Source organism: Macrotis lagotis, chromosome X (genome assembly GCF_037893015.1).
Source record: "Macrotis lagotis isolate mMagLag1 chromosome X, bilby.v1.9.chrom.fasta, whole genome shotgun sequence".
Classification (NCBI taxonomy): Eukaryota; Metazoa; Chordata; class Mammalia; order Peramelemorphia; family Peramelidae; genus Macrotis; species Macrotis lagotis.
In genome coordinates, this window is record NC_133666.1 from 30,581,356 (window position 1) to 30,594,516 (window position 13,161).

Consider the following 13,161-nt stretch of genomic DNA (forward strand, 5'->3'; position numbering starts at 1 on the left):
TCAATATGCAGCCTTCAGCAATCCTTACGAATGGTTTAGGATGCCCTATTTCTAGTTGAGTTTGACACCAATGCTCTAGAGAATTAATTATTTTCAATATCGATATGGCTATGTCGAACATAATTTAATCTTTTCTTCAAGGCACAGGGTCAGAATTACAAACCCCATTATTGTACTGGACTGAATTACAACGATGTCTCTGGAGGCTACTTTAGTGCCAGGTGTCCTTTGACCATACATTCAGTGGCCTGGAAATGCTATTCTTTTTTAACATTCTGTTTTTTATGATTTGATCATTTCCTGATGCTGTTTACATGCCTGTCTCTAACACCTACATTTAATTTGCTCCTTTTAGTCTGAGATGAGCTAGAAAACCAGATTACTTTGTACATTCTAGGTGTTTATTTAATAAATGGCTATTTCAATAAATTTAGACAGAAACCTAAAAAGATCTTCTCAAATAAAATATAAGCACATCAGTAAAATTGTTCCATCCTATATCTTGTCCCTAATGTATTACAGTTAAGTCAGGTTATCCATATTTCTTTAGCCTAAGTCATGTCTTTGAATTAGTTTGTTAAATATCAGATGTTAAGTATTTTCAAGTTTTTAAAACTTATACAACTGCTACAAGTAAAGCCACAGTCCCATTAATCACCCTACTCATCCACTCTCTCACAGTAAATGAGAATTTTGATCTACAGTCTAGGACTCCAGGAGGCAATTACCCTTTTCCTTTACCACTCTGCACTGGGACTCAATATTTTTCCAGTACTTTGTTCCTTTGGAAAGATGGATTATACCTTCCCCCAACTGTGGACAATAAATCCCTTTCCACCCCATCTTCTAAAATATCCAAACTCATCTGAGTTGTTCAGGATCAATATAGAGATGACAGGAGTTTAGAGGAAATCTGAGGATACAAAGGTTAGCTTTTGCTATACACCTTCCACTATAGCTTGTAATTTTTGCTTCTTATTCAACTGCATAGCTACAAATCGAAAGAGTCTCTTCCCCAACTAGATGTATTATGTCTTAACACCTTGAGGAAGGAAGGGTTCTATTTAGTGAACCTAAATAGCCCAACTCCACCCAATTCTCAAGTTTCTGAAGACTTGACTAAAGTTTTATAGCCTGAATTTGGGCTTGTTACTTCCTTATTTTAATATTTAAAGTTACTTTTTAATGTTGTTCAATGTTGTTACTGCTCCCCCCCACCCCCACATGTTATCTCATGTAATTAAGTTTGGGGAAACTAATTAAGTGGAGAACTCTAATATATTAAATATGATTTTACTTTTCTTTTTTTAATTTATTTTTATTAAAGATATTATTTGAGTTTTACAATTTTCTTTACTTTTCTTGATGACACAGTCTCATTATTATGCTTGATTTGATGTCCTCAGTTATCAAACATAGATCATTTACCTTTATATTACATGGCTTCGAGTTGCTATACTTTTGGTTTTTCTGTTTTTATTCTATTTTTCTCTTCTTTTGCTCTCAATGATGTTATCAATTCTTGCTGCTGGTGACTGTGCCTGCTGAGCTCTCCTTTTAAGACCCAGCAAATTCTAATTCTATTTTCTCAATCATCCGTAATTTCCCCACCACTAATTTGGATAACCTTTCCCTCCTTAGACTTCCCAGGATAGCTCTGTACTATGTATATGTGTATATATATAAATATGTTTCACTCTGAAATATAGTTTGGGGGCGTCTAGGTGGCACAGTAGATAGAGCACTGGCCCTGGAATCAGGAGGATGTGAGTTCAAATTTGCTCTCAGAAATTTGACACTTACTAGTTGTATGACCTTGGGCAAGTTATTTAACCCTGATTGCCTTGTCAAAAAAAAAAAAAACTTGAAATAAAGTTTTGTCTCATTTCCCTACATCATAAGCTCCATGAGAATATTAATGTTTATATGTCAAATGGTGCTTGATACATAGATGTTTGCTGTTTGGAAACGGGGAGAGAAATGGGAACTGAATTTGTGATTTCACTGACAAACAGAATTCCCGAAGAAACAAACTCCTTTCTTCCCAATGGAGGAATTAACCACACTCTAATTTTTTCTAACTTTTAACAATTAGATAGTTATCAAGAATCTTAGTAGTTAAAAATAATTAAATGATAAATCTTCAGAAAACATCAAAACATAATGGGTAAACTTTTTAAAAGGGTGTGTATGTGTTTGTGTGTGTGTTTATGTGTGTGTGCTTTCTTCTTTTTTTTTAAATTTGTTGTTCTTTTCCAGGGAAAGTACCTATATTTTGTCCTTAATGTATTACAGTTAAGTGAGGTTATCCATATTTCTTTAGCCTAAGTCATGTATCCATATCTGTACCTGTAAACATATTAATATGTTTACACTGATTTATGAACTCAGTATCATTTTTAAAGTAGTATAATCCCATATAGAGTCATCAAATAATATTATCTCCTACTGATTTGATTTTTTTTTCATCCTGGGAGAATTAGAAACATTATGAGGTATAATTTAAAATTAATACTGACTTCCTTCAGAACTATGTACCAACAAATGATAATTACTTTAAAAAAAAATTTCCCTAGCAAATAAATTTTACAAGGCCTCCCTCAAAAATTGAAAATTGCTATTTACAGATAAAAATTTTTTTAAAAATCTCATAGGTTGATTAACTTTTTCGGCAATGGCTGAATGTTAAATTTCTTGCTCCTACAACACATTTAACAACTAATTTCAAGGAAAAGCTATATCTGAAGGGTACATTTTTTTTTCATGTTTTAAAGAGTTCAGGTAAGAATAGGGACTGGACCTGTGATTTCATGTGCACAGGAAACTCCTACCAGTGCAGATCAGCTCATTCTCTGCAGTTCAGAAATTTACTGATAAACTTACCAGGCTATGACGATTCATCACTGTTGTACTATTCCTACGGGTTCGGATTATATAAGGCTGAAAAATCTGTGAATTATCACTGGAAAATAAGAAGAACTGTTATTGAATTTCCTTATCAAAAGACCTTTTCATTTGTTTTTATCAAAGACATTTTCATTTGTTTTCTAATCAAACTTTCAGCTCTTATCGTAGTTCTGGTTTTGTAGTCAGGCTAAGTGACTTACTAAGGTTTCCAGATTCCTACTCCATTGTTCTTTTCATCAGCACATACTCTTCCTCAAATGAATACTTCAACATACAAAAGAACTATAAATCTTATGAATCAAGAAGCAACAGTAATTTCTAGAGAAGTGCAAAGCTTGATCATTACTATTTGCTATTTGCTCCTCAAATCTGAAAACTCATAGGTCAGTGTCTGTCAGAAGCATAGGCCTTTTTGAACTTCTGATTTCAGTCATATAAAAACAACCTCAAATAAACAAGCCATATTTCCCTTGAGTTAAAAAATTTAACAAAGAAAAAAGGCAATGGTCAAAATAGTTCACATATACCTAAGTTGATACAAATAAATGTTCAACAGGTTGTTCCATGTTTCATTGAATAGGATATTTTTGATGAATTCCACAACTCTAAGGCGTTATAAATTGGCTATTTAGTCAAATGGAATTTTGAAAAACGCAACCTATAAAATAGTGATGAAAAACATCTGGGAAATACATGTATATACAAATCCCATTAATAGTTTAATCAGCCTAAAAAGATAACACTTGTCATTTAATAAGCCAACATTAAAGTTTAAACATATACAATTTCTAAATCTTCTAACCTCACGATTTCCTACATTTCAAAAAGAGGTTTTTTTTTCCTTTTAGGCTGGCAATAAATGAAAGGGTAGTGATCTGTATTCTTGGGTATTATATCCATGCTGGCTCCATGGATACAATCACAGATCCTTCGGTGCATCAAAATATTTCTGAAAGTAATTTTGAGACCTGTAAATGATACATTGTTTCCTACTCCGAGTCACTTTCAATCACCTCAAGAGAAGTGACTTCATCGTTCAACTGTCAGTTAAAATATGCTTTAGTGTAGGTTCTTTCTTTGTAATATTACAGGGAGGGCAAATCCCTCAATGGCTCTCGAAACAGGTGTTAAATTGAAGCCAGCCAGCTCCGGAAGTTTCAGATTGACATTGGCTGCTCAGAATCAGGGAGGCCACATAACCTGTCAAAGCCGCCAGCCAACTCCGCAGGTCACTTTACATGAGGGCAAGTACTCAGATTCCCCCCTTCAAGTCCTCTTCCTCCAAACTGTCATCCCACCCTCATACCGGACCTGCTTAACCCTTTTGTAAGGCATGCCCGTGTCCCCCCCCCCCCGCACCAAGCGGCCTCCTCCTGCCCCTCCCCCATCAGCTAAACTTCGATAGCCCTCAAAAAGCCCCCGAGTCCAGAGTCTCCCAGTTGCACTGGAGAGGGTAGGTGGCCGGCTGAAGGCCCAGCGCCCAAACTCTCTCTTTCCCTCCCTCCCCGCCCCCATCCGTCCTACCTGAGCCCATGGATCAAGGGAGCACTGTTGGATCTCCTGAGGTTGCCCCCATCAGGAGGGGCGGTAGCAGGCGGCAGGTCCAGGTCCAACTCCATTTTTTCCTGAGCCATGCTGGGAGGCTGGGTAGCGGGATGTGGGGATGGCCTGAGGCTAGTATCGGTTCTCAAGTCTGGGTTCTCTCGGCTCCCACTCACTGCAGAACAGGGAGAGGGGGAGAGAAGGAAGCAGCAGGAGGAGGTGGTGGCTCTAGAAGGAGAAGGGGAGGCTCCTACTGCCGCCTTCCCCGGAGCCTACAAACATCGCGGCCACCCTGGCATCCGATCACACGATGCGGGGCAGAGACCCAGCATAGGCAGGGCCTGGGCCTGGGTCTGGGTCTGGATCTGGGCCTGGGCCCAGCCCCCCATACTCTGTCCCGGGACTTCGCCCCGCTGAATTCTAAGTTCCCCACTCCCCTCCACCCGACCCGGTTAAGGGGCTACAGATGCAACCACTCCTCCTCCTCCTCCTCTTCCTCAGGCCGGCAGGAACAGCCCCGGAGAACCAGCTGGCGGGTTGAGGCCAAAACAAAAACTACAACCTGCTGCCTGTACTGCTTCCGCCGCCGTCGCCGCAGCTTCCGAAGCCTCAGCAACAGCAGGGCCGGCCCTCTTTCCGCCACTCTTTCTGCGCAGGCGCTCTGCGACTACTCAGACGCATCAGCTCCCAGGAAGCATGCGCAAGAAAACAACTCCACGAAAAGGCGGAGCCTCGGCCGGAGGCGGAGCGCTCAGGTAGTAGCTATTGGCAGAGGAGCCCTGGCGCTAGAATTTAAAAGGGACCAATAGGCTGGTGGAATGCGAGCAGCTCCTTCCAGGAAGGGGCTCGGGCCAATCGCGGAAGGAGAAAGAGTGAGGACCCGACAGCCCCCTCGATTCCTCCCACTCCGACTTTAGGGAGACACCGTGGCCAATCAGGGAAATTGCCCAAGTCCGCCAGTTCGGGTGGTCTTTCTTTGGAATGGGGGGAAGGGGAAACTGGTTTCTTATTGAATTGGAGTGACCATCTGTGCAGCTTTTTAAGAGGCTCAAGTGGGAAGCCCTAGGTCAAAGGGAGAGAAAAGAAAAGAGAAAAATCTCCTAAGAATCGTGTAGTTCCATCTCCAGGCAATTCTATCAATCCTTCCTCCAGACCCCTTTCCCCTTTGGCGGACCACGCCATTCATTGTCCTTTTGCCCTTTAAAGATAGGTAGGCGGAAACACTAGCCCTTCATTTTTACCAGGACAGTAAGAGTGGCACCAATGGAGATAAAAGCGCTGGAGCTGGAAGCCGAAGGATTAGGTTCCAGTCACTCCCTCTGATCAATTCCCGGCTGGGTGATAAAGGCCAGATCTTTTCCCCTCTGGACAGCTTCGGTTTCTGCATCTGTAAAATGAGGATAATTACAAGATTGTGACGAAATAGTTGCATTGCAAGCGTCCAAGAGCTACAGAAATTCGATCTGAGGGCTTTATGAAAGAAAAAGCAGGAAATCCATCTCAACAAGTTCTTACTAAGCATGTGCAGGAGCCAAAACAGCTGATCTGACAATCATGATTCAGAGGCATGGTAGCCAGAGTACATGGGCTTCAAGTCCTGCCTCTGCTGTTGACCTTCCAGCTCCAAATCAAGGAAGGTTTGGGGAGAACTGGAATCTCTAAAGCCTCCTCTACGGGTATAACTCGGAGGGCAAAATCCTGTTGCTACTTGAAAACTGACTGCGCTCCTTTCCAAACTACTGTAACGTTCATCATTAGCAACTTGCAAACATCTTTTGCCAGCTTGTTTCCTAGCTGTTCCTTTTGCCTTGAAACATTTTGATTTCAATTTAGAACACTGTGGTAAGGAACCAGCTAATCTGGAAGGAACTGGGGTTACATTCCCGGTTTTGATACATTCTGGGTGACCAGAAACATTCTAAACCATCTAAGTTTCATTGTATCCAAGAATTCTCTTCAGATTAAGTTATAGCTGAGTTTCTGCTCCGCCTCTGTGGAGGGAGCCCTAGAAGAGAAGGTCCTTACCCTGGTGAAATTTGGGGTCTAGCCCATTCTCCCCGACCCCCAATCATGTTTCACTCGATTCATTATTTGTAATTGTTGTCATAGTCTTTGTGTTTTAGTTCCCCAACACCCCCACAGAGCAGAAAGGGCATTTGTTTCTTTTCTATTTCCTCCACTCCCCCCCACCCACCCCAAGGGACCCAATCTCTGGATAGCAGATTTGGTCCCTATCGAGGAAGAGTTTAAAATACATTGGATCACCAAAAGAGGAAAAACTCAGAAAGAATATGAAGCCGATAGAGGCAACTAAATGGTTTCTGTGGTTCGGGTTGTCCAATATTTATTCAAATTCCTACCCATTTTTTTTAAAGGATCTATCTGATGTGGAAGATTGGGACTTTGGTCTTAATTTGCAGTACCCTTAGTTATAATGGCCGGAAAGTAAGAGGGGGCTTAATCCTGATAACAGGGTAGGGTGACGTTGCCTTGTCTTTGGGGAGTATTGTTCCTAAGTAACAGGAAATTGATGACATCACAATATACATTCACCTAAGAAAAGTGATGTGGACAGAGTTGATATAGCTGACAGATGGGACTTTGGTATTTATTTGCTGTCGCCCGCCAAAGGTGGCAAGCAAATAACTTGGCTTCCCGGAATGCTTTTAAAGGTAAAGTTTTGGTAAAGATTTTACTTTCGAAATTCATTTATTGGTACTTAAGGGTAAGAAAGGATCTGTTTTCATCATTTTAAGCAATTCACCATGGGGAATTGCCTTGACCCATGTGGGACAGGTTACCACCGCTCAGAATATCGTGGCAGAGGTAGATAAGAATCGCAGGGGACCTGGGAGGTCTGGTTCAGTTCTTCTCATTTTAAAGATGGAACTAGGACCCAGAGAAAGGAAGTGATCTATTTGTCCAGTGGCAGCCTAGGATTTGAATTCAGGTCTCCTAACACTGAGTTCTTTCCTCTATACTTTGGAACTTCCAAAATCTAATCCTTTACTTACTTAGAATGATTAAATTGAAAATTCTTTTTTTTTAATTGGGGTAGAGTGGGTGTGTGTGTGTGTGTGTGTGTGTGTGTGTGTGTGTGTGTGTGTGTGTGAAGTAAATTCAAATCTTTTTTTTGGTGGGTGTAATTAAGCAAATTCAAATTCTTTTTTTTAGTAGGTAATTAAATTCAATCCTTTTTTGGGGGTATGTGTGTAATTTAAGTAAATTCAAATTTTTTGGGGGGTCACGAGTGTAATTAAGTAAATTTAAATCTTTGGGGGGAATTTAAGTAAACTCAAATCTTTTTAGGGGATCGTGAGTGTAATTAAGTAAATTTAAATCTTTCGGGGAGGGAATTTAAGTACATTCAAATCTTTTTGGGGGTCGTGAGTGTAATTAAGTAAATTTAAATCTTTCGAAGGGGAATTTAAGTAAATTCAAATTCTTTTGGGGGAATTGTGTGATTGATTTAAATCTTTTTTGGCTATGTATAATTTAAATTCAAATCCTTTGGGGGGGTTGTTTGTAATTGAATAAATTGAAATCTTTTTTGGGGTAAATTCGAATCCTTTGGGGGGTTGTGTGTGTAATCGAGTAAATTTAAATTCTTTTTTGGGGGGGTTGAATGATTAAATTCAAATCCTTTTGGGGAGTATAATTAAGTAAATTCAAATCTTGGGGGGGTAAATTCAAATCCTTTTGGGGGTTGTGTGTGTAATCAAGTAAATTTAAATTATTTTGGGGGGGATTGAATGATTAAGTAAATTCATATCCTTTTGGGGAGGGTATAATTAAGTAAATTCAAATCTTTTTGGGGGGTAAATTCAAATCCTTTGGGGGGTTGTGTGTGTGTGAGTAAATTCAAATCTTTTGGGGGGGTAAATTCAAATCCTTTGGGGGGGTTGTGTGTGTAAGTAAAATTAAATCTTTTGGGGGGTAAATTCAAATCCTTGGCCAGGGGGTTGTGTGTGTGTGTAAATAAATTCAAATCCTTTTTGAGGGATTGTATAATTGAGTAAATTCAAATCTTTTGGGGGGTAAATTCAATTCCTTTTGGGGGTTGTGTGTGTGATCAAGTAAATTGAAATCCTTTTTGAGGGATTGTACAAGTGAGCAAATTCAAATTCTTTTTTGGGTGATGTATAATTAAGTAAACTTCAAATTCTTTGGGGGGTGTAATTAAGTAAATTCAAATCTTTTGGGGGGGTAAATTCAAATCCTTTTGGGAGGTTTTGTGTGTGTGTAAGTAAATTCAAATCGTTTTTGAGGGATTGTATAAGTGAGTAAATTCAACTCCTTTTGGGGGTTGTGTGTGTAATCAAGTACATTTAAATTCCTTTGGGGGGGTTGAATGATTAGGTAGATTCAAATCTTTTTGGGGGGTAAATTCAGATCCTTATGGGGGTTGTGTGTGTAATCAAGCAAATTTAAATTCTTGGGGGGGGGTGAATGATTAAGTGAATTCAAAGCCTTTCTGGGGGGTCGTGTTTCCGCTGTGCTCAGTATCTGCCCTTCCCCACACTTCGCCTACTGGCCTGTCCATGCTCCCGGGGTGGGCGGCTGCCTTTTTGCCTTCTGCATCTGGAGTCTGCCAAGGCAGCCGAGCGCCCAGCCTGGAGCGAGCCAGCCAGCCTGGCCCCTCTCTGCGCTCGCCCGCTCCCTGTCCCCGGCGGCCAAAGGGGGGGCGGCCTGGGGCCCTTCCCTGGGGGAGCCGCTGGGAGAGGAGAGCTGGCTTTGTACAGCGGCGCCCGGAGCCAGGCCCGGGGAAGGAGCAGGGAGGCCGGGAGGCCCGGCGGCGGGAGGCCCGGCGGCCCGGCGGCGGGAGGCCCGGCGCGAGCGCTGGCGCTTGCGCGGTAGGGCCGAGCTGTCGGGGCGGACGTGGGGGCGTAAGCGTGCGGGGCGGACCCTGCCTGCTCTCAGGAGGCGGCAGGTTGCCGGTTTTGTTTTGCCCGCGCCCCCGTGCTGCCCGGGGGGCCCGGGGCCCCGGGGGGGGGGCCCGGAGGAGGAGCGGCGGCGGCGGCCGCGGGCCCTGCTCCTCTGGGTCCTCCCTTGGCCCCTCAGACTGACAGGCAGGGCTGAGGGCGGGGGGGGGGGGAGCCTGGCAAGCCATGGGGGCTGGAGGCACCGGGCCGGGGCCTGGCCCGCGCCGTGCCCTCTGCTGCTGCTGGGCGGGCCTCGAAGCCTCGAACCGGGCCCCCGCCCACAGCCGACCTGGCCTGGCAGCAGCATGAGCGGCCCCGCCGTCTAGAGTGGCCTCCGCTTCCTCCTACCCCATCCCTCCCTCCTCCCGGTCCCCGCCCCCCGCCTTACCCCCCACCCTCCCCCCACCCCCGCATCTCGAGGCGGATGGGAGCCCAGAGCTGAGGCCCGGCACCTACCCCCCGCCATGGCTCAGGAGAAGATGGAGCTAGACCTGGAGCTGCCCCCGGGCGCGGACGGGGGCGGCCTGCGGCGCTCCAATAGCGCGCCGCTTATCCATGGGCTCAGGTGAGTGAGGGCTAGCTGGGCAGCCGAGGATGCGGGGCGGGCGGGGGGCTGTGCGCATGCGCCCCGCATCCGCATCAGCAGGTGTGTGCTCCATCATTTCTTCCAAAGCTATCACACCCCCCCACCCCCCACCTTGATATTCCTCCTGCCTCGAACCCAACCTTTGAACGGTACCGGCGAGCCCGGGGCCCTAGCTTCTGGCCCCGAGTTGAACATAGACACTGAGCTGCTTAGGAGCCCAGGACCAAGCGCCGCAACTAATCGCAATAAAGTGGAGCAGGTGCTTTTCCTGGTTGGGACGAACTTTCTCGCCATCTCTGGCCCCCTTCTAGGTAACTCTCGCTTGTCTCTGCCCCACCCCCCGGTCGTCGTAGCCGGCTTCCCCTCTCCTATACTAAGTTCCCGGCTCAGGGGCTACAACAGCAAGACAATTTCCCCCAATGGGAAAGATGCTGTAGAAATGCTACATACCGTGTATGTTTTCAGATGACAGGGAGCACTTCTGTCAATGGCCGCTAAAATATGGGCTCTTAACTGTCCAAACATTGAATACTCGGGGGGTGTTTTTTACTCCATTCTCAGATCCTACTTATAATGTACCTATATACAATAACTAAGGTGGTAGATTTAGAGCTGGAAGGAACCTTAAGACGCCTTCCAGACAATTTCCCCTCATTTTTCAGATACTGAAATGCAGAGAAGCTAAGCAGCATGTGTCCCAAGGTCATATAAATAGTGATAGCTTAGATTTGAATTCAGGTTTGAATCCTCATTATGTCCATTCCAAACTTTTTGAGGTAAGAAAACATGAACTTCCATACTCCTTAGAGTGAAAAGGAAATTAAGTAAAAAAAAAGTATTTCATAAGGGTGGGAAAGTGCAGCAACCTGGGTTAGTATCTCAATTCTGCCACTTCCTACCTCTGTGTTCTTGGAATAAATTATTTAATCTTTCTGGACCTCGCTTTACTCATCTGTAGTATGAAGGAGTTGGACTAGTTGGTCTCTCAGGCAAGATTTCTTAAATTTTTGTGGGTCATGGACTTCTTTGGTAATTTGATAAAACCTATAAATCTCCTCTCAGAATAGTGTTTTTTGATCGTTGAAGGAAATGCTAAGTTTCAGTTTGTGGTTAGTGAAAATAAAGATGTGATTTTTTTTCCCTTACAGATTTATAGACCCCTTGAAATCTGTCATAGACCCCTTAGGTCTCAAGTTGAACCCCTGCTCTAAGGTCACTTTAAAATCCATAATACTATGAAAGTATTTTATCTAAATACACAAGTAAGGGATGTTCACCCCCCCCCCAACAAGAGAGCCTTGTGCTGTGGTTTATATTTGAGAAGCTGAATGATTTACAAAATACAGGATTCTGTTGTGGTTTCCAACTTTTTATTAAACCCAGTAGTGAATGTAAGAAAGCACTGTGGGCTGCTGACAGCAGGATTGATCAGTGATAAAAGTTTTCATGAAGGAAAAAAGTAATTGATCCTAAAAGGATGAGGAAAGCCATTTGCTCAACAAGACTTTTCAGTGATGGTCAAAGCATCAAAGATGGTGTATAGGGGAAAAAATAAGTATGGACAAGCAGAAAAACTCGTAAGTGTAGTAGACTTTGGAGTGAAATTGACTGAATGGTTGCATCGGTTAGATTCTGAATTTCATCAAGATATTTGTAGTTTTAAGTGGAAGATTCAGTTTAAATGGGGGTAAAACATTCCAATCAGAAGAGGCTGAGGGCTTAGAAACTGAAGGGACCAAGTTGCCTCCAAAAAAAAAAAATTGGAACTCAAGCTACCTCCCTGGGTGATTTAGAGGACTTTGCTCACAAAGCATTATGCAAATGGAAGCTTATTATAATGTACTATTATCTGCCTGAACACAAGGAGGGCTGGACCTCCATTAGAGGTCCTGTCCAGGGTCCATGAAGTAACACTAACAATGCTATTTTAGCAGACACAGGATTTGGTCAGAGGTTAATCCACAAAGTTCCGGAAGGTATTGTAAGCTTTGACTTCCAACTGGGAAATTTGGATTTTTACCTAGGCTCCTTTCAGTTCCACTATGTATGCCGTTCACTTTTTTCCTTTTCATTGCCATTCCTTCCTCAATACCATTCCAGGCCAAGACAACTTTTTATTCAGTACTTGTTAAACATCCTTTCACTTCTTTCAAATAACTTCCTGAACTCATTTAATGATGCCTCTTTAAGAAATCCCACTGTCTTTGCACCACCAGCATTTGATAGTTTGTACTTTTTAACAAGTTCTTTAAGGCAAGTATTAATCTCATTATAGAGTTTCCAGACTTTTGTGTATGTGATTATAAGCCTAAAAGTCAGTGACAGATGGTTTTTAGTGTTCTCAGTTCTTTATAATCCCTTTTAGTTTTTTTCCATTTGAATAGTTTTATTACTGGGATGAGCAACAAAATAAAACTATCGGTGGAAATTTCCTTCTCTTTTTCCCCACCCCATCAGCTATTAATAAACAATATGGAGATATGGAGTTAACTCCATTTTCCTAAATCAAATTAATCCTAAAAATTTCCTAAATCAAACATCAAACTAAAGAGTTTTCTGAATCTTTGAGTGGTGGGGACAGATTGAATAGGATAGGAATAGAAAATGAGGGATATTTATGGAGTCTCCCATGTTGGACCCCCCCCCCCCCATTCAAGTGAAAAGGTAATGGCTTAAAGGTGATCTGGGGCTCATATCTTAGAACTTTGCTCTTCATTTTGGCTGATAGGTATGTATAAAGCTATACTCTGAACTTCATCTGAAAGTGATACTAAATTTTCCAACAACATTAAGTTATTCATATTAGGTATATAAGTAAGGATGGGATGCCTGAGTTCTTGGGTTCACTTCCAAATTTGGTTGGCTAATTGTGATGCTAACTGCACTTTGAATCATTCTGTGTGTTTACTCATTTGTCTCTAAATAGCTGTTCACTTTAGGGTCATAGTTCTCAAACATTTGAATGACAGTTTATTTTTTTTAAATCACCTATGATGTCCTTTAACTATATTTGACAAATATTTTTGCGTTTTGGTTTCAGTGACAATTCACAAATATTCCAAGCTGATATGTTAAGAACCAGAAGGAACAGTACTACATTTTTAAGCCGGCAGAACTTGGTAAGAAAATACTGATAACTTATTCATCATTACCCACACTTGTACCACTTCATCAATACTTAGGGAAAGATCAGCACATATCCTA

General features: G+C 42.6%; 2 protein-coding genes across 9 annotated transcripts in view; one reads left to right on the forward strand and one right to left on the reverse strand.

Annotated features, from left to right (window-relative positions):
* The window catches only part of PABIR2 (PABIR family member 2), a 46,392-nt gene extending 36,510 nt beyond the window's left edge, over positions 1–9,882 (reverse strand). The window contains exons 1-5 of one of the 2 annotated variants that reach the window (XM_074207025.1): positions 9,828–9,882; positions 5,691–5,836; positions 5,012–5,511; positions 4,432–4,624; positions 2,884–2,962 (exon numbers count right to left, since the gene is read on the reverse strand). In XM_074207025.1, coding sequence (XP_074063126.1) covers positions 2,884–2,962; positions 4,432–4,541 — 189 coding nt within the window. In that variant the 5' untranslated portion in view covers positions 4,542–4,624; positions 5,012–5,511; positions 5,691–5,836; positions 9,828–9,882. Of the gene's footprint in view, positions 1–2,883; positions 2,963–4,431; positions 5,512–5,690; positions 5,837–9,827 lie in introns of both variants that reach the window. The other variant, XM_074207024.1, reaches the window with a different exon arrangement.
* Positions 9,508–13,161, forward strand: part of LOC141502342 (P2R1A-PPP2R2A-interacting phosphatase regulator 1-like) — a 44,497-nt gene continuing 40,843 nt past the window's right edge. For 2 of the 7 annotated variants that reach the window (XM_074207020.1, XM_074207021.1), the window contains exons 1-2: positions 9,517–9,936; positions 12,998–13,076. In XM_074207020.1, coding sequence (XP_074063121.1) covers positions 9,836–9,936; positions 12,998–13,076 — 180 coding nt within the window. In that variant the 5' untranslated portion in view covers positions 9,517–9,835. Of the gene's footprint in view, positions 9,937–10,162; positions 10,269–12,997; positions 13,077–13,161 lie in introns of those variants that run through there. The other 5 variants (XM_074207016.1, XM_074207015.1, XM_074207017.1 and 2 more) reach the window with 5 other exon arrangements.